The sequence below is a fragment of the Pan paniscus genome, chromosome 18, assembly GCF_029289425.2.
Source record: "Pan paniscus chromosome 18, NHGRI_mPanPan1-v2.0_pri, whole genome shotgun sequence".
Taxonomy (NCBI): Eukaryota; Metazoa; Chordata; class Mammalia; order Primates; family Hominidae; genus Pan; species Pan paniscus.
The window spans coordinates 21,885,938-21,910,713 of record NC_073267.2 but is presented as its reverse complement, the minus strand read 5'-3'; the positions used below and the strand labels follow the sequence as shown (position 1 = coordinate 21,910,713).

The following is a 24,776-nucleotide window of genomic DNA, read 5'->3' as shown; positions in this document are numbered from 1 at the left end:
TTGGGGGTAAACAACCTTTATCCCACGTAAATGGCAATGCAGATATAATAAGCAAATGATATAGTAAGCAAATTGCAATGGGAAGGGGAGAAGGGAAAAAAAAAATATATATATATATATATATATATATTTACACGCACCAGACTATGTTGAATTCATCACCAGACCGGGAAGCAACAGCCTGGGCTCCAGAGTCAGCCACTTGTCCGTGCACAGAGGAGGAGGGGTCTCAAGAAGCTTCCGTGTGGCCTGGGACCCTGGCTCATTATTATTTTTTTTTTTTGAGACAGAGCCTCGCTTTGTTGCCAGACTGGAGTGCAATGGCAGGATCTCGGCTTACTGCAACTGCCGCTTCCCGAGTTCGAGTGATTCCCCTGCCTCAGCCTCCCGAGTAGTTGGGACTACAGGTGCGCGCCACCACGGCTGGCTAATTTTTTGCATTTTAGTAGAGATGTTGGTCAGGATGGTCTCCATCTCCTGACCTCGTGATCTGCCTGCCTTGGCCTCCCAAAGTGCTGGGATTACAGGCGTGAGCCACCGTGCCCGGCCGACCCTGGCTCTTTTTGTAATGCGTTGATTGGCATGAGGCCCAGTCACGAGGGCCCTTCTCGACTGGGCTCAAGGAACACATAAAGGTCAACTTGTTTCTGTGATTGTCTGTTTTTCAATAACTCAAGTACAGGTACAGAGTTATCTGTAACAGTGCTGGATGAATGAATGCCTCAAGGGGCTCATGCAACCTGTTACAGGACTTGACCATTGTGTCCACGTTCAATTGAGTTCAAATTTAATATTTAACTTTTCCTCCACAGTAGCTGGCAGAATTATAGGGAAGGCTGGAGGAACAGGTACCAAGGTTGGGTGGAAGAAGCTATATGGCTGGAGCCAGCTTCAAGGGCTTGGGGAGCCACCGACACGACTTCCAGAATGGCTGCTATGCTGCCTCTACTGGATTCAGGTTGCAGTCGGGAGGCGGGGCAGGAGGCGGGGCTTGGGCGGGTATCACTCCACCCCTTTGACGATTGCAGACCGGCTTTAGGACCTGGCGCAGCACGGAATGAGGCTTCGAGGCGGGCTAGGGGAGGCCGTCGCTCATATCTGACGTCACCAGCTCGCGCCGGCGATAGACGAGGACGCCAACAGCAGCGGAGAAACGTTTCTCTTTCCTCTCAGCTTGCGCACACCATGGCGGCCCCTGCCCAGCAGACTACTCAGCCTGGCGGCGGGAAGCGCAAAGGCAAGGCTCAGTATGTGCTGGCCAAGCGCGCTCGGCGCTGCGACGCTGGCGGGCCCCGTCAGCTAGAGCCCGGGCTACAGGGCATCCTCATCACCTGCAATATGAACGAGCGCAAGTGCGTGGAGGAGGCCTACAGCCTCCTCAACGAATACGGCGACGACATGTATGGGCCAGAAAAGGTACCGGTCCCGGGGTGGGCGGGCGGGCCGGCTGCCAGGCCTTGCGGGAGGAGGGAAGGGTGGAGGGATGGTTGCTGGTATGGGCATGCGCGCCTCGGGTCGTCGGCGAGAAGGCTGTAGGGGCGTGGCCTCGCCGGCGTTTCCGTCCCTAGTCCTGAGACGCTCGCAGACTTCGGTGCTATCGGTTTTGTGCTTGAAGTGCTTGCACCTTTTCTTGCCATCAGTAACCACGGTAGCTCCCATTACTTTTATTTTTATTTTTGTGAGACAGAGTCTCGCTCTGTTGCCGAGGCTGGAGTGCAGTGGCGTGATGATAGCTCAGGGAAGCCTCGACTTCTTCTGCCTCAGCCTCCAGAGTAGCTGGGACTATGGGTGCGCGCCACCACTCTCGGCTAAGTTTTGTAAATTGTAGATAAGGGGTCTCACTGTTTGGCCCAGGGTAGTCCTAAACCCTACACTCAAGCGATCCTCCCGTCTCTGCCTCTCAAGGTGCTGAGATTACAGGCGCGAGCCACTGAGCCCGGCCTACCTCCCACTTAAGGATTGCTCATTGAGGGCCAGGCGGTGTGCTGAAGCTCTTTCAGAAACACATTTCTCATGACAGCCTCGTGAAGTTGGAGTAATAATGTGTTTACCTGAAGCAGTAATATCTCTGAAATAATAGGTTTACTACTAATGCTAGTTACTGCACTTAAAATACATTTTAGAACGTAAAAACTTTTACCAATATCACCTAAAGTCTTACTGTTTGGAAGACTAATATGATTGTATTACTGGCTTAGAATCTGGACCAATACACACATGCACACTGAGGGATTAAATGAAGAAGGGTAATACAGAGGAAATTTAAATTCACGGCTCATCCTCTACTAGCTTGGGGACTCGGACATGGGCACATTATTTGATGCTGCTGAGCTAGATAAAAAAGAGAATACTTTAAGACTGGCTAGTGAGTTGCTTATGTACATAAAGTACATACTGGTATGTAATAAAGTTTCTGTAAATGTATACAATTATTATTGTGCCTGACTGGCAATTTCATTGGGCACTAGGGGGCAGAGAGCTGGGCAACAAGTACATATCCTGTCTACTCCTGTACTTTGAGCAAATTCTTTTTTTGGAAGCGGTCTTGCTCTGTCACCCAAGGTGGAGGTTGGAGTACAGTGGCATGCTCTTGCTCACTGCAACCTCCACCTCCAGGGCTGAAGCAGTCCTCCTGCCTCAGCCCCCGAGTAGCAGGGACTGCAGGCATGTGCCACCATGCCCGACTAATTTTTTGTATTTTTTGTAGAGATGGGTTCTCAGGCCATGTTGTCCAGGCTGGTGTCAAATTCCTAGGCTCAAGGGATCCGCCCACCTCTGCCCCCTAAAGTACTGGGATTACAGGCATGAGCCACCATGCTTGGCCAAAATTATTGAACAATGTATTTCTGTGCCTTGTTCCTTAATAGAACAAGAGTAAGGGTTTTTAATTCCACAGGTATTTGGTCTAATCTCACCAAAAGGACAGTGTCGTGTGAGGCACACAGATACCTGGTCAGCGTGTTAAGGTCCACCCTAAAATGATTGATCTGGTCAGCACGTTTCTCTCTGCCTCAAACTGTCAGGATGCTTTTGAAAACATTTTCAAATTGTATATTCTGTAGTCTGCGGGAATTCCCTCTTCCTCCACATTTTTTTTTTTATTTAATTTTTTTGAGACAGAGTCTTGCTCTGTCACCCAGGCTGGAGTGCAGTGGTGCAATCTCAGCTCACTGCAATATCTGCCTTCTGGGTTCAAGCGATTCTCCTGCCTCAGCCTCCTGAGTAGCTGGGATTACAGGCGTCTGCCACCACATCGGGCTAATTTTTGTATTTTTAGTAGAGACAAGGTTTCACCATGTTGGCTAGGCTGGTCTCGAACTTCTGACCTCAGGTGATCTGCTTGCCTCTGCCTCCCAGAGTGCTGGGATTACGGGCATGAGCCACCACTTCCGGCCTTGCTCCACGTTTCGAAGGGTGTGGTGTCCCAGCTTCGTAAAAAAAGCTTTATTATCAATACTGAGTCAGCTGGGCATGGTAGCTCACACCTGTAATCCCAGCACTTTGGGAGGCTGAGGCGAGTGGATCACCTGAGGAGTTTAAGACCAGCCTGACCAACATGGCAAAACCCCATCTCTACTAAAAATACAAAAATTAGCTGGGTGTAGTGGCATGCGCCTGTAATCACAGCTACTCGGGAGGCTGAGGCAGGAAAATTGGTTGAACCTAGGAGGCGGAGGTTGCAGCAAGTCAAGATCGCACCACTGCACTCCAGCCTGGGAGGCAAAGCGAGACTCCATCTTTAGAAAAAAAAAAAAAAAATCAGTACTGAGCCACCTGCCGCCAGGGACTTCACATAAATAATTACTTATAGTGTTTAAATGTGAGCTGTTGTGTCATTTCTGCTCATTAGTTTTATGCAAACAGTTTACAGACAAGGATCAGCAGCCCTCTGGAAGTGAGGGAGAGGATGATGATGCGGAGGCTGCCTTGAAGAAAGAAGTTGGTGACATTAAGGCATCTACAGAGATGAGGTTAAGAAGATTCCAGTCAGTGGAAAGTGGAGCAAATAACGTTGTCTTCATCAGGACACTTGGGATAGGTGTGACAAATACTTGCTAAGATTATCGATCTCATAACATCTGGGTATCTTCCTGTCTCAGGGAATACTGCTTACAAAATGGCTTCTTGGGCATGACTCAGTTAATCATTTGATGGCAGCTTCTGTACACTGTATTAGCAGTTGGCCTGTGGAGAGGTAGAATGGGGTGGTGGACGTAGCATTGGCTTATGAGTGGAAACCTGGCTTTGCTGCTTCCTTCGTATATAACTTAAGGCAGAACTAGAGTGCCAGTTCTGTGTAAATAAGGGGCAGCTGCTACTCAGCTCCAGCCAGTTGTTGCTCTTTGGGAATGCAGGGCCAGGTATTTGAGTTTCTCAAAAGAAGTTTGAAATCTGGAGTTTTTTTGTTTTTCAGTGTGGTCAACTAATTTACAAATTTTCGGAGCAGCCCCAAATATACTTGTATGTAGGCAAGTTGCAGCCTGAGGACCTCCCTTTCATGATCTTGTGCCCAACATGGTTCTGGGATTCCTCTTGGGTCTGAGATTTAGACTTGTGTGCTAACTTAGCTAATGGATTAATTACATCTTTTAAAGTGACTCACAGAATTTTTTTTTTTTTTTTTTGTAAGGTGTGTACTGTTTAATGTACTCTGTTGTTACAGGAAAACAACAGCATGGTGTTACGGTTGGATAACTCAGGACATCACAAAAATGTTAACAACGGTGTCTACCTAAACAGTCATTTCTAGTGCAAGCAGTAATAATGATGAAAAGTTAAAATATATTAGATACATTATAGTACGTATTAGGCACTGAAGAAATATTGGTTGGAAAGAATGACTAGGTAGATTCATTTAAAATTCATTATGAGAATTTCTTCTGTCCACTTATGTCATTGCCAGTGAAAATTCATTTTAGAGTTCGATCTTTAAGATGTCTGAGAAATTATCTTCTTAACTTTTTTTTTTCTTAAGAGCCTGAGAAATTGGTGCATCATATTCTCCAGGATATGTACAAAACCAAGAAAAAGAAGACTCGAGTTATTTTGCGAATGTTACCCATCTCAGGCACATGCAAGGCTTTTTTAGAAGATATGAAAAAATATGCAGAAACATTTTTGGAACCCTGGTTTAAAGCTCCAAACAAAGGGACATTTCAGATTGTGTACAAATCTCGAAATAACAGTCATGTGAATAGAGAAGAAGTTATCAGAGAATTGGCAGGTATGTTTCTCTTAGTGATTTTCCATAGGCATTCAATGATAAATACTTGTTTTTTAAGGATTTTTTTCTTTTTAAAGATTTAAGGCTTACATTTTTGAGTGTAGAACAAATATATTAAAATGTTCTTAAAATAGTATTAAATCAACTGATTTCAATATGTCGGATATGAGATTTTCTGGTAGTTAGATAAAAGTCTTTTTTAACTCAAAATTGAATTTTGTTTGGAAAAAAATTCTTACTAAATGTTGTAGGGTTTCATTTGTGTTTATTTATTGTAAGGGTTCAGATTATTTGAAGTCCACATAGAAGAGTGGATTACTGTATGTCTTGTTTTAACAAGAAACAGAGACAAAAGATTTTTTCTATCTATCAGATGTAATGGTATCCTCCTCAGCTATGTGTTTTTCTGTGTTTGTTACAGGAATAGTGTGCACCCTCAATTCAGAAAATAAAGTGGATCTCACCAATCCACAGTACACAGTGGTAGTAGAAATCATCAAAGCTGTCTGTTGCCTGAGTGTTGTGAAAGATTACATGTTGTTTAGAAAATATAATCTCCAGGAGGTGGTGAAGAGCCCTAAGGATCCGTCACAGCTTAACTCAAAGCAGGGAAATGGGAAAGAAGCTAAACTGGAATCTGCAGACAAATCAGACCAAAACAACACAGCAGAAGGAAAAAATAACCAGCAGGTACCAGCGAATACTGAGGAGCTGGGGCAGACAAAACCAACGTTTAATCCACAGGTGGTAAATGAGGGAGGAGCCAAACCTGAACTTGCAAGTCAAGCCACAGAAGGATCCAAGTCAAATGAAAATGACTTCTCATAGGAAGTCATTTGGTGTTGGAGGTGGGTTTCTCACCTGGGGCTCTACGAGATGTTGCTGGGGCTCCACCTTAAATTGTGACTAAAAACAGTTTTTTATTTGTGTGCTGCATTATGCTGTTCTCACAGTAGTGAGCAATGATTGCGCAGCCCTGTTAACAGTTTTGTTAGGGATCTTTCAGCCTTTATGGTATTATGTAGAGGCAGACCCATGTGCTGCTGTTGCAAAGAGGGGAGGATAGGAGGGGGATGTTGGCCTCTCCCAGGCTCCTCTTCTGCAGTGCCAGCTGACTTAAGGGAGTGAACTACCTGTGAAGTAGAAAATCAGAGGGAAGTTTTCATTCTAAGGAAGGAGTTTTTACATGCCACAGCTCAGCTGTCTGCCTGCCACTTTGTTGTAAACAGTGCAAAAATGTGGATCATGTAGGTTAGAAGTGAATTGTTTAGTGAAGTTTTTGTACTTTTGTGATTTTCTTGTTTATGTCTTTTTTTTTTTTTTTTTTTTTAACATTTGTGTGTAGTAAAGCTGACAGTCCAGTGTCGCAATTTTGGAAGGCAAAATGTGAGAGAGACGAGAACCATTTTAGGCATAGAACTACAGATATTTCTGAAAAGGTTGGTGATGAGGAACTTCAGTCTTCTGAGTATACTTCAGTATACTAGTGCAACAAGGGACACAAAGAAATTCTGTCTTTATAAAGAAAGCTACTTCTCAAGGGTATTATGTGGACTCAGTCCAAGCTCTCTTGTCCCATTGTGCATTGTCTGTGGCATGCAACTTACAAAACTAGCAATTGTAACAATAAATCACAGCCACTTGACAAGAAAGGATATTCATTATTTTCAAATGGCTTTTGGACTATCAAAAACGGTAAGGCTTTTGTTCAGAAATCACCTTTAGTCAAAAGGTTTAAGAAGCAAATTATTTAGTAGCAGAACTTATCTCAGGAAAGGAAAATATGCATGGTTGGTGAGAATCTAATAACATTAAAATGCTGGGGCAAGATGCAGTACAAAGTTGAAAAGACTTTATTCTCAATAAGTTGATTTACTGATGATATCTCATATGATGCAAAAAAGGTTTTGTGTCATTAACTGAAAAGTAGCAGCTTCTCTATCCAGGATGATGAGTCAGCAGGTTTCACTAATATTTGTCATGCTGTAGCATTTGTAAGATTTGTAAATGATGAAGTTCAAAGAAAACTTTTTCTATTGCTAGGAGCCTGCCAGAACAAAGGCCAATATATAATGTTGTGACATCATATCTGATAACCAGAGGTCTGGTATCTACACTCCTGGTGCCCCAGCAGTGGTTGTCTCCATAAGTCATTTTGCGTTATTAAAAAAAAAAAAGAAATCCTGATGTTGACATTATAGCACACTGCTTTCTCCACAGAGATGCTGATATCAAAAACTTGAAGATACAGTGAAGTTCTGAATAATGTTACAAAACTGGTTACCTGTATCAAAGACCCATTTATGCAAAAATGTTAAAAAAAAAAAAAAAAAACACCCAAAACAAAAACCTGGACAGACAGCACATAAACCTCCTGCACCATACAGACATCCAGTGGCTTCTCAGAGGAAGCGTTCTCTACAGGATATTTGAATTGAAAGGTGAATTGCCAGAGTACTTACAATAAAACAGCCAGCTTTTGCTGAGTGCTTTGGAAATGAAAAATGACTACAGAAAGTAGCCTATTTTGCAGACGTTTTTCATCACATGAACAAATGGACAAGTCTCTGAAAGGTTCTGGGGAAAAAAATTTTTCTTAAAGCGACAAGACTCTTAGATCTAAAAGGAAACTGACTTGCCACCTTGCCAGAGGAATTCTTGAAATGTTTCTGCAGCCACTTGGCCTTGAAAATAAAGGGTGCAACTCTCAAATCTTGTTCTAACCCGGCTGGAGGAACCACAAGACCCAATGAAATAGCATTTTCTCTCCTTTTCCCAGCACTAGTATATAACCTATGAGGAACCCTTGTCTCTGAATCTGCTCAGCTTGAAATTTTGTCTCTGAAGGAAGAGAATGAACTCAGCCCTAGTCTGACAGTCCTAGATTTCTGTGAAATAAGAGTATTCTTCAACTTAGTGCTCACACTCACATACCATGAGGGTTCTCTGCAGGGGTTTAGGGGTTTCCTGAATTTGAAAGTTTTTTCAAGGCCTATTTTTGGGTAAAACAATTGAAAAGGCAGACACCAACGAAGTCTGCAAAGTTAACTGTCCAGATTAAGAATATTAAGGAGCTGTAAAATTAGCTTGTAGAAATGGACTTATCCTTAAGTTTTAAAAAGTTAGGAAATCCTAAAAATGTTAGGCTTCCTGCACAAGTGGCTATGTTCATTTAATGGCTAATGAACATGGGAATGTATTTTTATCCTCCTAGCTGGTGGTTCTGTTTGGTAAACCAGACTAGAATGATTTGAGAGGGGCAAAGAGAATAGGCAGGACCTTCCTTCTATAGCTTTACATATTTAGAATGTTAATACTTAATGACATTGAAGTTACCTTGCAATGATTGATAAGAGGATTATTAATATCAGTTAGGGGAGTAGGGAGGATAGGATTTTGGTGCCTTCTTCAGCAGACTTGCTCCAAGACAAAGATTCTATTTTGATAGTGCAAGACAAAAGGACTCGGAAGAAAATTGGCCATATGCCTACAGAGCATACAACTCTGTGGAACTAAATTGTTTTTACTTTGTGAAAGCTGCTATTTTACGGAAAGATTTTGATTATACAGTTTGTTTTTAAATTGTCTTTTATATTTATTTGTATTTGGTAAGAATCGGTTGTTATACAAGCTGTTCTTTCCCAGTTACAAAATCCTGTGTTCGGTTGTAACCTGAACTCATTAAAAGACTTGTTTTCAGGTTTATCAACTGTTTATTTTCACTGACATTTGAGCATGTTATTTTATAAATGACGAGATTCCAGGGTAGGAAGTGCTTTTTATTCCCCTTTTGTTTTTTCTTTTAAAAAATTACGTCAGTTAAAAAAATAAAAAAACTGCAGTCTTATGGTTTAGAAAACTTGTTTAGCTCCATAGAGGAAAGAATGTTAAACTTTGTATTTTAAAACATGATTCTCTGAGGTTAAACTTGGTTTTCAAATGTTATTTTTACTTGTATTTTGCTTTTGGTACGGCCAGAAATCGAGCTTGTTTTTTCATAGTTCCTGATATTTTCAGAAAAATCAAAATAAATTTGTTCCCTAAAAATTGGTGTTCTAGTATTTTTTCTTTCTTTCTGACTCTTAGTAAATCTCTTGCTTTATAGTATATATATATATCATAAAATATGTTTATATGTCAAATTATAAAATGTCATGGACATGATCCTAAAAAATATTAAAAAATTATTAATTACCCTTGAATAATTAATACTTCTAAATCCAAGTTTCAGATATTTTAGTTAATTTGCTTCAAAATGAGCCACAGTAATACAGTACTTAACTTTCATTAAATTCACTTACTGATTTTTGAATTATTTATACTCATTTTAACAGTATTTTAATATATTGAAGTTTGGTCTCATAAAGTTGTTAAGTAGAAGAAATTGTCTTGAACATTTAGGATATATCTTTATTTTGAATTAATCAGGCACAAGATAGATGAAATACAGATTCATTGTGCACTTTCTTTTTCGAAGTAATCATATGACTCCTGCAATTTTAAACACTAGAAACCATCATTACCTTTGTCAGTTTGGTTATTGAAACAATTTTCATCCATATATTTTTAGACTTTTATTTACTTTTTAATTTTTTAGCTAAGTAGAAAACAAAAACTTAAACCAGGAAGGATCTTAAACATTTTAAGAGAGTAGTCACTGAATTATCAGGAACAAATCGAGAAAGCAATCATATTACTACTTAACCCTTCAGCTTTTTTATCAAGCTATGTTCGTCCCTATTCTTGGTCTCTTAAAACGTGTTTGATTCTCCCAATGATTGTCTTTGGGAGTTCTTGAACAAATTCCACCTAATTGACGGAAAAACGTTATGAGACATTTGATTCCATTTTTTCCAATTGTCAGTGCAATAGGAGAGAGCTTGCATGAAACTCTGAGACTGAATTTTAAAGTCTAGATTGTCTTAGCCTAAGCTTATTGAATCTCATAGACACCAGAAACTGTTCTGTTTGTACAGGAAGGGTGACAGTGTAGCTCCATCTTCGGGGTTTTTAGTGCAAATTCACTTAAATGCTTTGCCACAAGAAAGTAATAATCCCTTTACCCCATTGCTTTCACCTAGTTCAAACTAGTCCTAGGTCTCTACTGTTCTAGAAAGTGGAGACTTCACCTAAATGCAAAAAGAACACTTAGTTCTTGTCTTTGCAGAGCTGGACCCTGGAGATTGGAGAAGATTTTTTAGGCATAATTTGGAATATATACAGTTTTCTGCCCTGACTTGACCATAAAAATCCTCTTTTTATTCTCTTCTGTCAAAATAAGACTACTACTGTATTTTAAAATGTCCTCAAATAGCCTTTCTGAAAGTCAAAAGTTCATTAATTTAGTGAATGTAATGGAGAAATTGTTGAATAGTTCTTAGGTTGAAATTTACTACCTTTTGACTGAAATGATGCTAACTAAAATAGAAATTTCATGCAGAGGATCAGTCAGTATCAACCAATTCCATAGTTAGAAGGAAACTACAGGGCCATCGTCATGTCTTTATATAGTATTTTTCTTAAATCCTTATTTGATGAAAGTTTCAGGAAAGATTTCATGGTTTCTTTGGGTATTCTTTCTGAATATTAATGGGGTCCCTTGATAACATACAGGTATGTTCTTTGAATTTATATGGGTATTAGGGCCAAGAGTCCTAGGATAGATGAGTCAAGTGCTGTCCCTAAAAACAAGGCAGTTGGCCATTCTTGGCCACTGTGCTTTTCTTATACAGAATGGGACAAATTATTTCTAGAAAGAATCTTAGTAGTGATTCAGTATTGCAGAGTTGATTAAAGGCTCTAGTTTATAATGCATTTATACTGTTCTAACAAAACATTTTCAAGTTCTTAGGGCTAAACAAAAAAAGGTGCCCTCTACCTATATAATGAGCTACTATAAAGTCAAAATCCAGTAAAATCTACGTTTTAGCTTAGGTCTTAGTTTGGTAACATCCAAACTTAACTTTTGGACAAAATACTTACTTTCTTGGATATTTGTAAGGTGCAGTTGATTTTTTTCACATGATCCTGAAACTCAAGAGTTAATTTCTCTGGGCTGTAGGACTTACAGGATGGAGCTAAGACAACAAAAGCTTTCACCACCTGCAACAGATAATTTATCTTGCTCTGTTTTTCAGACACATCAAGGATCTGCAACCAATGCCGAACATAGGTACTTACTGTTTGTTAATAGCAGTCTGAATGATGACTGCAAATGCCAGAGATTGCTTCTGAACAAAGCTTGGATACAATTACAAAGTGAGGTTTTGAGAATAATTCCAGGTAAATGGTTTGTGAGTATGAGGAGTGCAGTGGTTCAAGAAAGCTAAGTTCTATTTACAGGTCACACATGTATTTAACATTTCAGAGTGATCCCATTTATTTCACAGGCAGTCTTTGCTTTATAGATGACCACTTACTCCTTCGAGTCTATACCACTAGAAGCATGTAGCAGGGGGACAAATGGAGCTCCCAGACAATATGTGGTTTCAAGGGAGTTTGAAGAGTCTCAATGGAGGAAGGACTGTGTATCCTGGGAGATCAAATCTCAAGGAGGGGCCGAGTGTAGTGGCTTACACCTATAATCCCACAACATTGGGAGGCCAAGGTAGAAGGATAGTTTAAGCTCAGGAGTTTGAAACCAGCCTGGTCAACATAGTGAGACCCCATCTCTATAAAGACTAAAAAGAAAAAATTAGCCAGGGCACGATAATGCACATGTGTAGTCCTAGCGACTCAGGAGGCTGAGGCGGGAGGATGCTTGAACCCAGCAGTTTGAGGTTGCAGTGAGCTATAACTGCACCACTGCACTCCTGCTTTTTGCCTGGGTGACACAGCAAGTCTCCATCTCAAAACAAAACAAAATGAAACAAAAAACTCTCAGGAAAGATTGATCTATCTCTATAAGGTCGTTTTTTTGCCTCATATTGTTTGCTTCTCTTTGTAATACTGTTTAAAACCTACCAATTAGATAATTACTGAGGTTAGTAAGCATAATTTATATTATTCATTGTTCATACATTGATTCTAATTGGTGGTTACTTCTGCTCTTCAGCTGAAATCATTTATATTGAGAGGATGAGAACATGGCAGCAGGAGGAAACTATTTCTGAGAATGGAATAAATGGGAGTGGAGGGGGTATAAGAGGTAAGAGTAGGGGACCCATAGTGTCACTGCAGAGGCTCACTGGTGTGTGAGAGGGAGGTACAGATGTGGGAGGATGCTGAGAGACAAACTTTTGAAATTTTGTCACTTGCTGTGTCTGTAGGAAACTTCCATGAGGAAAGGAAATTAGGAAAATTGGGCTTCTTCCTAGAATTAAGACTATTATTGTCATTGCCAGAGTTTCCTTCCCATTGGTCCTAAACAGGCTCATGAGACTTGTTTGGGAAACTGGCCACAATTTTCTATTTGCCTTGTTTCTGTGAGAAAATGTATTCTGAGTTCCATGACAGTTGTCCATTCAGTGAAATCTGCTGCCTATTCAGTGAAATCTGCATATGCTTATGCAGTATCTGTTCCCCCTTTTTAGTAGCTACTGTAGTTTTTCCTATAGAGTATTACCCTATCCTCTCTGGTGGGATTGACACCAACCCCTACCTCCAATGATAGACATATGATCCAAGTCTGGCCGATCAGCATATATCATTCCCTGAACCACATTGGTGAGAGATGTGATCTAAGGTAGGCAAATGCAGTCCTGAGAGTTACTTGAAATGACTGAAAACAGAGCTCTGTCCTTTCCTGGAGGGGTGGAGGATTGTTAACCTGTGTAAGTCTGGAGTTGATTGCTATCAAATAGGAAGAACTTGCTCAAATGGAGCCAGCATAAAGAACAGCAGAGCCAAAAATGGAAAGAGACTAAGACTTGCCAACCTTACATGAACCCTTGGATGTGGCTGTACTTGAATACTTGTCATTTATATGAGCCAAATGTCTTTTTTTTTTTTTTTTTAACTTAAGGCAGTTTGAGTTGAGTTTCTGTCACTTGCCTTCAAAAGAATCCTAATAGCTCCCCTTTGGGACACGACTTATTGTAAAGTTGGTTGCCTGGTTTATATTTTGGCCAAATGCATGCCTCATAGTGAGAATTAAATGACCACTTTTGGTTCAGCCTTTACCATGGTCAAATGGACAGAACTCAAAAATATAAAGTTGCTACTTTAATTAATGATATTCATCTACCTCTCCACAAATTGGATATGGACTACTGACAACAGCTGATTTGACAACTGCTGGATGCTCAGCAAGCGCACTCTCCACTTCAAATGGCCCAATACGGTACCTGAAAAGGAAAAGAAGCCTTTGACCACCACATCCTCCAGTAGGAGAGCTCCCTCCCTGTCAATCCTTGCCTCTTAAGAGTGGCAAATCTACAAACCCAGAGGAAATAATGACATCATCAGCTCTGCCAACAAACCAGAAATACCCATCACTGTCCATCATTCCTCTGTCTCCAGTGACATAAAAATCTCCCCTTACCGTGGCAGCAGTTTTCTCTGGACTGTCCTAGCAATCAAAGATGACATTTGGGGATTAGTTTGGTCAGAACAGAAATGGGTATAACACTCATTAAGTGACAAGTACATTACAAATTGTACTTCTAAAGGAAATTATTTATTTTATATTTTGAGACAGAGTCTCTTTCTGTTGCCCATGCTGGACTGCATTGGCTTGATCGTAGCTCACTGCAGCCTTGACCTCCCAGGCTGTAGCAATCCTTTCGTCTCAGCCTTCTGAGTAGCTGGGACCACAGGCATGTGCCACCACACCTGGCTAATTGTTTTATGTTTTTGTAGAGACGGGGTCTCACTATGTTTCCCAGGCTGGTCTTGAACTCTTGGGCCCAAGCCACCCTCCCACCTCAGCCTCCCAAAATGTTGCAATTACAGGCATGAGCCACTGTTCCTGGCTGGAAATTAATTTTTTAAAAAAGGTAGTTCCTAGTATAAGATATAAAAGGTCCCAAATAGTATAATAAAAAGCCCCTCTTCCACCTCTAGCACCCCCCAACTGCACCCCTATCCTACCCTGTCCAGTTTTCCTTTCTGAGGATAACCACTGCAACCAGTTTGTTACATTTGGAATTTCATCTTTATAGTACTCAGGTGATAGGTGATAGTCTCTGCATTTTCCTACTGATGAAATAGATTTTGTTGCTTGCCTGAGGTTACATAGCAAGACATGGTGGAAATGAAATTTGGACCAAAGTCTGTATTAAGACATGACTAGCACTTTCTATCTTCATATCACATATTCAGAGAAGAAACAGAAGGGCCGTGTAGACTTTAGTCTGAGGGCAATTTCCCCTTCTTTGCCGGGTGGTAGAACATTGCCATTTTCATCTATAATCTAGAATGAAAGAAACAATTGATTTTCTTAAAATTTTCTTTTCACAAAATGAAAGCAGGTTGTGAATAGTTGTACAGTGAATAGCAGAAAACTGTAAAACGTTCTTTCTGCTTTATTGAACCGGTCAGATATTTTCTCAACCTACCTGGACATCATAGTGAAGCATTCTTTCCCCATTGAGCCTGGTTTAATTTTTTGTCCTTTCTGATTGGCACAAATTATTCCCATTGAGAGGACAAACTTTGCATAAGTAGACAAAAATTCATTTTCTGAAACTATATCATGACAATGAAACTTAAGATTCAGTTTGGGTAAAGCTCTTTATTTCAACCCCAAAAGGCAAACATTACAGCAAAGTCACATCTTATGCTGTAGTCTAATGTCAGAGAATTTAATTAAAACAGAGTACTCTTGAAAAATCCCTCGAATTTCCCAAAGTCAGTATGATACCATTTCACAGCAAGACCAGCAGACCTAGTGTTTCCTCTCGTGTTGGGATTATTTGCAGTTGCTTTGAACACCATAGAAGCCTTGCATTTACAATTGTAGTAGGCCCAAGGCCCTCTCAGTCCAGGGGAAGCTCCTGAGAAACAAGAGAGACTGAGGGAACCACAGATCTTATCTGCCATCTCAAGCTCATGCTAGGGCAGAGGTACATTGATCGCAGTAATTTTATATATAATATATATATAATATGTAAATTTATATATAAGTATAATTTATATATAAGTATATATATCATATAATTATATGTATATATGACATGTAAGTATATATATTATATATGACATATAAGTATATATTTTATATATTCATGTATAATTTTATATATAAATTTTGTATATGAGATATAATATATAAATGTTTTTATATATTTATATATATGTTTTATATATATTTATATTTATATTATATATTATATATATTTATATTTATATATTATATATTACATATATATTTATATTTTTATATATTATACATATTTTGTACATAATTTATATATAAGCATAATTTGTAAGCATAAATATATATAACTTACATATGCTTACATATACATGTATATGTATATATATTTATATATACTTATATATAAATTATATACAATATATACTATATAATATATATTATATATACTTATATATAAATTATATATCCTATAATTATATTTATATATGACATGTTAGTATATATTATATATGACATAAAAGTATATATTTTATATATTTATATATAATTTTATATATAAATTTAATATATGATATATAATATATAAATATGTTTTTTATATATATATATATATATTTTTTTTTTGAGATGGAGTTTTGCTCTGTCACCCAGGCTGGAGTGTAGTGGTGTGATCTCGGCTCACTGCAAGCTCGGCCTCCCAGGTTCACAACTAATCTCCTGGCTCAGCCTCCCGAGTAGCTGGGACTATAAGCGCCCACCAGCATGCTCAACTAAATATACTTTTTTTACTCTCCCCCTTTCTCTCTTTCTCTTCCCCACCCCTCATCACCAAGGTCACAGAATTTAATTTTAAAAAACAAGCTTAGCAGTCTGGTTAAGGGCACAGACTAGGATGCAGACTGAGTTTGAATCCTGGCTCTGCCATTTGCTAGCTGTATATTACCAAGCAAATTACCTAACCTCTCTGAGTCTCAGTTTCCTTACCTGCAAAATGGGCATGATTAGAGTAGTACTCATCTCCTAGGGTTGCTCTGAGTACTGAATGGTTCATATTTGTAAATCATTGAGAGCATTGCCTGGAACATAGCAAGTGCTATTTAAATGTTCATTAAATTACTTAATGAATTCATTAAATTACTTAAGATTCATTACTTAAATTACTTAAGATTAAATTACTTAAGATTCATTGTATTTTACTAATTTTTCAAATAAAAAAATGCTGGTCCCCATGTCCGAATCACCCATCAAGTCAGTGTGATGCCTAACTCCGGGAGAGCCAGTTTTCCTCTAGTGTTGCAAACTCCCAGTTTCCTGTCCGTGCCTTATGTTTCTTTTGCATTCCCAGAAGATGAAGAAACAGCAATCATGACTTTTTTCCTTTTGTCTTGAACCCCTTTGCAGATCAGCATCCCCAGAACACACCTGTATTAAGTCAAAGACCTTGGACCCAATGGTCATCTTCTTCACCAGTGGGACCACAGGCTTCCCCAAGATGGCAAAACACTCCCATGGGTTGGCCTTACAACCCTCCTTCCCAGGAAGGTAGGAAAGAGGGCACCGACATAGAGGCTGGATCCAGATGTGGGCAAAGTTTGTGTGTGTGTGTGTCTTGGGAAAGGAACTGGAAGTAGAAGTGACTACATACTCCTTTTCCCTTCCACTTTCTTTTGTTCAGACCTCTCAGGGTCTGAGAGGTGAAGGCTGGGAATCCTAAATGTTTGCTGACAGAGGCCTGAGAGTGACAAAGGAGGCACATTTAGGTTTTACCAGAGCATCTTCATAGGAGATGTGGAGGAAATGTGGGTAGAGACAGTAGACATTCCAGAAGCCACACACATGATAAGCCTGACAGTGGTTCCATAATTTTGTAGGGAAAGACAGAATATTCTAGCAGGGTGACCTGAGATGACAGAGCCTCACCTCTCCCCTATTATGGGCAAATCAGACTTAGGGTTCCTCAATTATTCACTTCTAGGGAAGAAAATATCTGGAACCAAGCTATGCCAAGCCATCACCCCTATGAGGGCAAAGCTCTACCCTTGGGTTAATTATTTAATCACCTGCAAACCAAACCTCTCCTTCTCTACACCTTCTCATCTCCAACTAGTAATATTCAGAATGGACCAAATTCTTTATATTTTTTAATGTATTAACATATTAAACAGAATATGGAGCACAGATGTCTTTTTGTATTAAACCGAAGAGGGGCAGTGGGTATTTACACTAATGATGACAGTTGAGTAGCAAAACCCAGGGAGGAATGGAGGTGAGAGAAGGGAGAGCTTCTGTGCGGGTGGAATAATATGTGCAAAGACACAAAGATATAAAAAGTAGTATTCATAGAACTACAGAGACTTGGGAATATCTGGTGCTCAGGGTGTAGGGTGAAGGACCAATGGGAACAATTGGAAAAATGAGCAGGACTCAGACCGTGCAGGGATTTGCAGACCTTGTAGTAGATTTTGGACTTTATTAGGAAAACAACGGGGAGATATTGAAAGTTTTTTAGGGAGGAGGAGATCTGATCAAATTTGTATTTTGATAAGATCATCATGGCTGCAGGATGCAGGATGGATTGGAGAAAATTAGAATAGAGGTAGGGAAGACCAGTTAAAGGCTCCTAGTCTAATCCAGGTGCAAGCTAGTAGTGGCATGGATCAGGTACTAGACATATGATGGAAATTAACACAGTTGAGATTTCAGGAAATAGAGTGGACCAGATCTGCTGGTTAAACATGGGAGATGGGAGGAGGTCAAGGTTGATGCCAAAGTTTGGGGCTTGGACAGCTTCATGGATAGGGATGACATGTCTGGTTACAGAGAACACTGGAGGAGAATCAGTTCAAGAGAGGTAGCATGATTGAACCAGTTTCAGTTGTACGTAATTGGGAAATATTTGGCAGTACACCTTTGAGACCTGGCCTGAGGGTGGTATGGAGCCCCACACAAATCACATGAACTGAGAGTGAGAAAGGTGGGTTCGTAGCTAAAAACCAGAGTGCACAGCCCTTCATCACATCAGCCATGATCACACAGCTGAGGCCACTGCATTTTGGAGTTAGTAGGGAATTATGGAGCCTGAAGACATCTGATGTCTCCTGGTGCCTGTCGGACTCAGGATGGATTGTGGCTACCATTTGGACCCTGCTAGAACCATGGACAGGGGGTTGTACAGTCTTTATCCACCATCTGCCACAGTTTGACACCAAGGTCATCATACAGGTAAGAAGACTCACCTTCCCCTATCAGCAAAATTCCAGAAAAAATCCATGTTTTCAGGCCGAAAGCTGGACCTTGCTAAAAAAATATTTTATTAAGCAAAGAAGCCCATGAGCCTAAGATGATCCTGAGCCTGGGCTTCTCAAAGTGTGACGCACTGAATCTGAGTCACTATACCCGAGTCACATCAAAATGTGACCTTGAAGAAAATGTGTATTACTGGGCGATCCTTCAGACCTGTAGATCAGTCTTTGTAGACTTGGGACCCAGGATGTGCATTTTGAAAAATTAAAGCAAGCACAACAAGTCCAAGTCTCCCAGATCCTGGACCCTGATGCTGCCAGGGCCAAGCAGCTGGGGTGTGTGTGTGTGTGTGTGTGTGTGTGTGTGTGTGTGTGTGTGTGTGTTTTCTTACTCAGTATGATGAAATGTTTAAAAACAGCCCTTGGACTATGAAAGATCTAGCTTCTTATCCCACCTTTGAAATTAACTAGCAGGTTACATACCACTCTGAGCATCAGTTTCCTTATCTGCAAAATAGGTCTTTTAATAATTACTACCTCATAAAGTCTTAGGTAATATTAATGAGATGATAGAGGCGATATGTGTAAAGTACTTAACCCTGACATTAGCACCTAGAAAACACTCTATCAGTGGGAGCTGCTGCTATTTTTATGATGAGTACATCATGATGACAATTCAAGTCACCTGCATGAACTCTTTCTGTCTATGTCCCTTCACCCCAACATTTTCTTTATGTCTCCACTCACACCCTTGCTTTCCCTCTCAGAGGCAGACCTTGCCCTCCACCTCTCAAAATCCACCCACTCTGCACAACCACTGCAGAGTTCTGTCTCCTGGCCTTGGATAAACAGCATTTCTTTATTAATCTTTAATCTACTATGCATTTTCTCCTGTATTTTCAGTCTCTCACTTTTCGCTAGTTTTACACCCTCAGTCCATAAACATATTCAGTGTACTTATCCTAAAATGCCTTCCTTTGAACCTGCTACACACTGGGTCAACCCATCTTTTCCACCTTAATACCAAACTTCACCAAAGAACATCCTCCATTTGCTGCAGCCACCTCTGCTTCACCTAGCCTGCTCCTGAATACTGCAGTCCTCCAGTGGTCTGCCCTTACTGTTCTTCTTTCTAAGCAATTTCCTTCACCTCCATTTTTCTCAGCAAGCACATCAATGCAGGTGGCTGTCAGGACTGTACCTAGGGTCTAGTCTTCTCGGTCCAAGCTGATTCTCCCAGGCTAGCAAAACATTTCCAACCTGCTAGTTGGTAAAGCCCATCTGATCATTCCTCCAGAACATCAAACTGCACTTCCCATATCTCATTCCCTACCTCTATATCAATGCCTCCTCCTGTGTCACCATCATTATTTTCTGTACCACATTCTGCACCTGAGACTTAAAGCACCACAAACAAGACTGACCACCCTTCCCATCCTCATGCTTAATTCTTCCGCTGCTATAGAGAGTGTCCCAAAAGGTCTTTATGTATATTAAGCCTTAGTAAATGCTTAAAGTTTAAAATTCTACAAATTTACCAAAAAAGCATTTGCATTACTATTTCCCACTTACTATTTTTATGAATTATTCATAATAATTTTTAATTTATATATTGTATTAGTCCATCTTATTGAAGACTAAAACAAAAAGTCTTTTAAATTTTTGATTCAGAGTGTGCATGTGCAGATTCATTACATGAGTATATTGCATGATTCTGAGGTTTGGAGTAAGAATATTCTCATGACCCAGGTAGTGCATATAGTACCGAATAAGTTTTTCAGCCCACGACCCCCTCCCTGTCTCTCCCTTCTCATAGTGTCTATTGTTATCCCCAGCATCTATTGTTTCCAACTTTATGTCCATGTGTATTCAATGTTTAGCTCCCACTTATAAGTGAGAAAAAAATGATGTTTGGTTTTTTACTCCTGCATAAATTTACATAGGATAACAGCCTCCAGCTTCATCCATGTTGCTGCCAAAGACATGATTTCATTCTTCTTTATGGCTGTGTAGTATTGCATGGTGTATATGTAGCACATTTTCTTTATACCAGTCCACCATTGATGGACATCTAGGTCAATTCGATGTCTTTGCTATTGTGAATAGCACTGCCAATAACATATGAGCCTCTGTGTCTTCTTGGTAGAACCATTTATTTTCCTTTGGATATATACCCAGTAATGGGATTGCTGGGTCAAACGGTAGTTCTAAGTTTGTTGAGGAATTTTCAAATTGCTTTCCACAGTGGCTAAACTAATTTGCATTTCTTTTTTTTTTAATTTTTTTTATTTTTATTTATTATTTTTTTCTTTTTTTTTTATTTTTTATTATACTTTAAGTTTTAGGGTACATGTGCACATTGTGCAGGTTAGTTACATATGTATACATGTGCCATGCTGGTGCGCTGCACCCACTAACTCGTCATCTAGCATTAGGTATATCTCCCAATGCTATCCCTCCCCCCTCCCCCCTCCCCACCACAGTCCCCAGAGTATGATATTCCCCTTCCTGTGTCCATGTGATCTCATTGTTCAGTTCCCACCTATGAGTGAGAATATGCGGTGTTTGGTTTTTTGTTCTTGCGATAGTTTACTGAGAATGATGGTTTCCAATTTCATCCATGTCCCTACAAAGGATATGAACTCATCATTTTTTATGGCTGCATAGTATTCCATGGTGTATATGTGCCACATTTTCTTAATCCAGTCTATCATTGTTGGACATTTGGGTTGGTTCCAAGTCTTTGCTATTGTGAATAATGCCGCAATAAACATACGTGTGCATGTGTCTTTATAGCAGCATGATTTATAGTCATTTGGGTATATACCCAGTAATGGGATGGCTGGGTCAAATGGTATTTCTAGTTCTAGATCCCTGAGGAATCGCCACACTGACTTCCACAATGGTTGAACTAGTTTACAGTCCCACCAACAGTGTAAAAGTGTTCCTATTTCTCCACATCCTCTCCAGCACCTGTTGTTTCCTGACTTTTTAATGATTGCCATTCTAACTGGTGTGAGATGATATCTCATAGTGGTTTTGATTTGCATTTCTCTGATGGCCAGTGATGATGAGCATTTTTTCATGTGTTTTTTGGCTGCATAAATGTCTTCTTTTGAGAAGTGCCTGTTCATGTCCTTCGCCCACTTTTTGATGGGGTTGTTTGTTTTTTTCTTGTAAATTTGTTTGAGTTCACGGTAGATTCTGGATATTAGCCCTTTGTCAGATGAGTAGGTTGCGAAAATTTTCTCCCATGTTGTAGGTTGCCTGTTCACTCTGATGGTAGTTTCTTTTGCTGTGCAGAAGCTCTTTAGTTTAATTAGATCCCATTTGTCAATTTTGGCTTTTGTTGCCATTGCTTTTGGTGTTTTGGACATGAAGTCCTTGCCCACGCCTATGTCCTGAATGGTAATGCCTAGGTTTTCTTCTAGGGTTTTTATGGTTTTAGGTCTAACGTTTAAATCTTTAATCCATCTTGAATTGATTTTTGTATAAGGTGTAAGGAAGGGATCCAGTTTCAGCTTTCTACATATGGCTAGCCAGTTTTCCCAGCACCATTTATTAAATAGGGAATCCTTTCCCCATTGCTTGTTTTTCTCAGGTTTGTCAAAGATCAGATAGTTGTAGGTAAGCGGCGTTATTTCTGAGGGCTCTGTTCTGTTCCATTGATCTATATTTCTGTTTTGGTACCAGTACCATGCTGTTTTGGTTACTGTAGCCTTGTAGTATAGTTTGAAGTCAGGTAGTGTGATGCCTCCAGCTTTGTTCTTTTGGCTTAGGATTGACTTGGCGATGCGGGCTCTCTTTTGGTTCCATATGAACTTTGAAGTAGTTTTTTCCAATTCTGTGAAGAAAGTCATTGGTAGCTTGATGGGGATGGCATTGAATCTATAAATTACCTTGGGCAGTATGGCCATTTTCACGATATTGATTCTTCCTACTCATGAGCATGGAATGTTCTTCCATTTGTTTGTGTCCTCTTTTATTTTGTTGAGCAGTGGTTTGTAGTTCTCCTTGAAGAGGTCCTTCACATCCCTTGTAAGTTGGATTCCTAGGTATTTTATTCTCTTTGAAGCAATTGTGAATGGGAGTTCACTCATGATTTGGCTCTCTGTTTGTCTGTTATTGGTGTATAAGAATGCTTGTGATTTTTGCAGATTGATTTTGTATCCTGAGACTTTGCTGAAGTTGCTTATCAGCTTAAGGAGATTTTGGGTGGAGATGATGGGGTTTTCTAAATATACAATCATGTCATCTGCAAACAGGGACAATTTGGCTTCCTCTTTTCCTAATTGAATAGCCTTTATTTCTTTCTCCTGGCTGATTGCCCTGGCCAGAACTTCCAACACTATGTTGAATAGGACTGATAAGAGAGGGCATCCCTGTCTTGTGCCAGTTTTCAAAGGGAATGCTTCCAGTTTTTGCCCATTCAGTATGATATTGGCTGTGGGTTTGTCATAAATGGCTCTTATTATTTTGAGATATGTCCCATCAATACCTAATTTATTGAGAGTTTTTAACATGAGGGGCTGTTGAATTTTGTTAAAGGCCTTTTCTGCATCTATTGAGATAATCATGTGATTTTTATATTTGTTTCTGTTTATATGCTGGATTATGTTTATAGATTTGCATATGTTGAACCAGTCTTGCATCCCAGGGATGAAGCCCACTTGATCAGGGTGGATAAGCTTTTTGATGTGCTGCTGGATTCAGTTTGCCAGTATTTTCTTCAGCATTTTTACATCGATGTTCATCAGGGATATTGGTCTAAAATTCTCTTCTTTTGTTGTGTCTCTGCCAGGCTTTGGTATCAGGATGATGTTGGCCTCATAAAATGAGTTAGGGAGGATTCCCTCTTTTTCTGTTGATTGGAATAGTTTCAGAAGGAATGGTATCAGCTCCTCCTTGTACTTCTGGCAGAATTCGGCTGTGAATCTGTCTGGTCCTGGGCCTTTTTTGGTTGGTAGGCTATTATTTATTGCCTCAATTTCAGAGCCTGTTATTGGTCTATTCAGGGATTCAACTTCTTCCTGGTTTAGTCTTGGGAGGGTGTTTGTGTCCAGGAGTTTATCCATTTCTTCTAGATTTTCTAGTTTATTTGTGTAGAGGGGTTTATAGTATTCTCTGATGGTAGTTTGTATTTCTGTGGGATCAGCGGTGATATCCCCTTTATCATTTTTTAAAATATCCCTCTTTCTTGTGTAATCCCATCATTTTTATTTTAGGACAAAAATTTACCATACAAGATTCTTTCTTATATAAAATATCTTTTCTTTAAGTCTTTTTAAATTTTTTTGTCAAAAATACCTCTTTATTTTTATAACTTTCTTTATATTGCTCTCATTTCCTGGTTTACCTTGTTTCATATATAACCCTTAAATAAGGTTTTAATTAGACAAAGATATTTTACCTTAATAAGAACGTTAAAAAATTTCTTAAATTGGAAATTACCCAGAAACTTAATATCAAATAATAACCTTAAATCCCAAATTATGACAAGTGTGTTTACAAGCATTTATTCCATTACATTTACCTGATTAATTTAGTAGTTTACCTAGGTTATTTGCAAAAAAGTGATAGCCAATGTTTTAAGTTATTTTTCTATTAATGATTTTTATAGCTGTGAATTTGAGGTGTTTACTTAAGTAATAAAACTTATGGTTAGTTTTAAGGATATTTATACCAATATTTCAGTATTTAGCTGTTTTCATTTAAGCTAACAATATTTCATAAGCATATACAATCAAAGATCACTCTGTCTTGGGCTGGATTTTATAGTTTATAGCACTTACGGCAAATCTAATAGTATTCTGTGGGAATAAACATGAAACCATTTGATCAATAGATGCAAAAAAATTCTAACAATTCTAAAGACATTGCTGATATTATTTTACCAATAATTTTAAAGCTGGCTAGATCCTTACTAAAATAAAATCTTATTTAGTAAAGATTTTACTTAAGTCACATGAACTTGAAAAAGCATTTGACTAGTTTTTTTTGTTTAGTATCTGATTTAAGCACTTTTTAAAGCCAATTAATTAGAGCTCTTCACATGTGTGTTTGTGTGTGTATATATAGTATTTTATTTTATTTATTTATTTTTTTGAGACAGAGTCTTGCTCAGTCAGGCAGGCTGGAGTGGCACAATCTCAGCTCACTGCAACCTCTGTCTCCCGGGCTTAAGCAATTCTCCTGCCTCAGCCTCTGGAGTAGCTGGGATTACAGGCATGTGCCACCATGCCCGGCTAATTTTTGTACTTTTAGTAGAGAT

At 39.3% G+C, this 24,776-nt stretch overlaps 2 protein-coding genes across 2 annotated transcripts in view; both read left to right on the top strand.

Moving 5' to 3' along the window:
- Positions 1–1,042: 1,042 nt before the first annotated feature.
- On the top strand, positions 1,043–9,271 carry THUMPD1 (THUMP domain containing 1). Its single transcript, XM_063598478.1, has 4 exons — positions 1,043–1,416; positions 3,865–4,039; positions 4,976–5,224; positions 5,646–9,271. The coding sequence occupies exons 1-4, from the start codon at positions 1,186–1,188 to the stop codon at positions 6,050–6,052; spliced, it is 1,062 nt and encodes a 353-aa protein (XP_063454548.1). The 5' UTR covers positions 1,043–1,185; the 3' UTR covers positions 6,053–9,271.
- The window catches only part of LOC100972336 (acyl-CoA synthetase medium chain family member 1), a 64,929-nt gene continuing 46,085 nt past the window's right edge, over positions 5,933–24,776 (top strand). The window contains exons 1-4 of the mRNA XM_063598071.1: positions 5,933–6,072; positions 11,362–11,482; positions 16,665–16,805; positions 18,326–18,534. Of these exons, the coding sequence (XP_063454141.1) occupies positions 11,439–11,482; positions 16,665–16,805; positions 18,326–18,534 (394 nt within the window). The 5' untranslated portion in view covers positions 5,933–6,072; positions 11,362–11,438. The remainder of the gene's footprint in view (positions 6,073–11,361; positions 11,483–16,664; positions 16,806–18,325; positions 18,535–24,776) is intronic.

Bases quoted from the DNA above. Each gene is read 5' to 3' on its own strand.
- THUMPD1 (XM_063598478.1), top strand. From the start codon at position 1,186: ATGGCGGCCCCTGCCCAGCAGACTACTCAGCCTGGCGGCGGGAAGCGC. The intron at 1,417-3,864 runs GTACCGGTCCCG...TTATGCAAACAG, and splicing joins ACATGTATGGGCCAGAAAAG to TTTACAGACAAGGATCAGCA. The intron at 4,040-4,975 runs GTGTGACAAATA...TTTTTTCTTAAG, and splicing joins CATCAGGACACTTGGGATAG to AGCCTGAGAAATTGGTGCAT.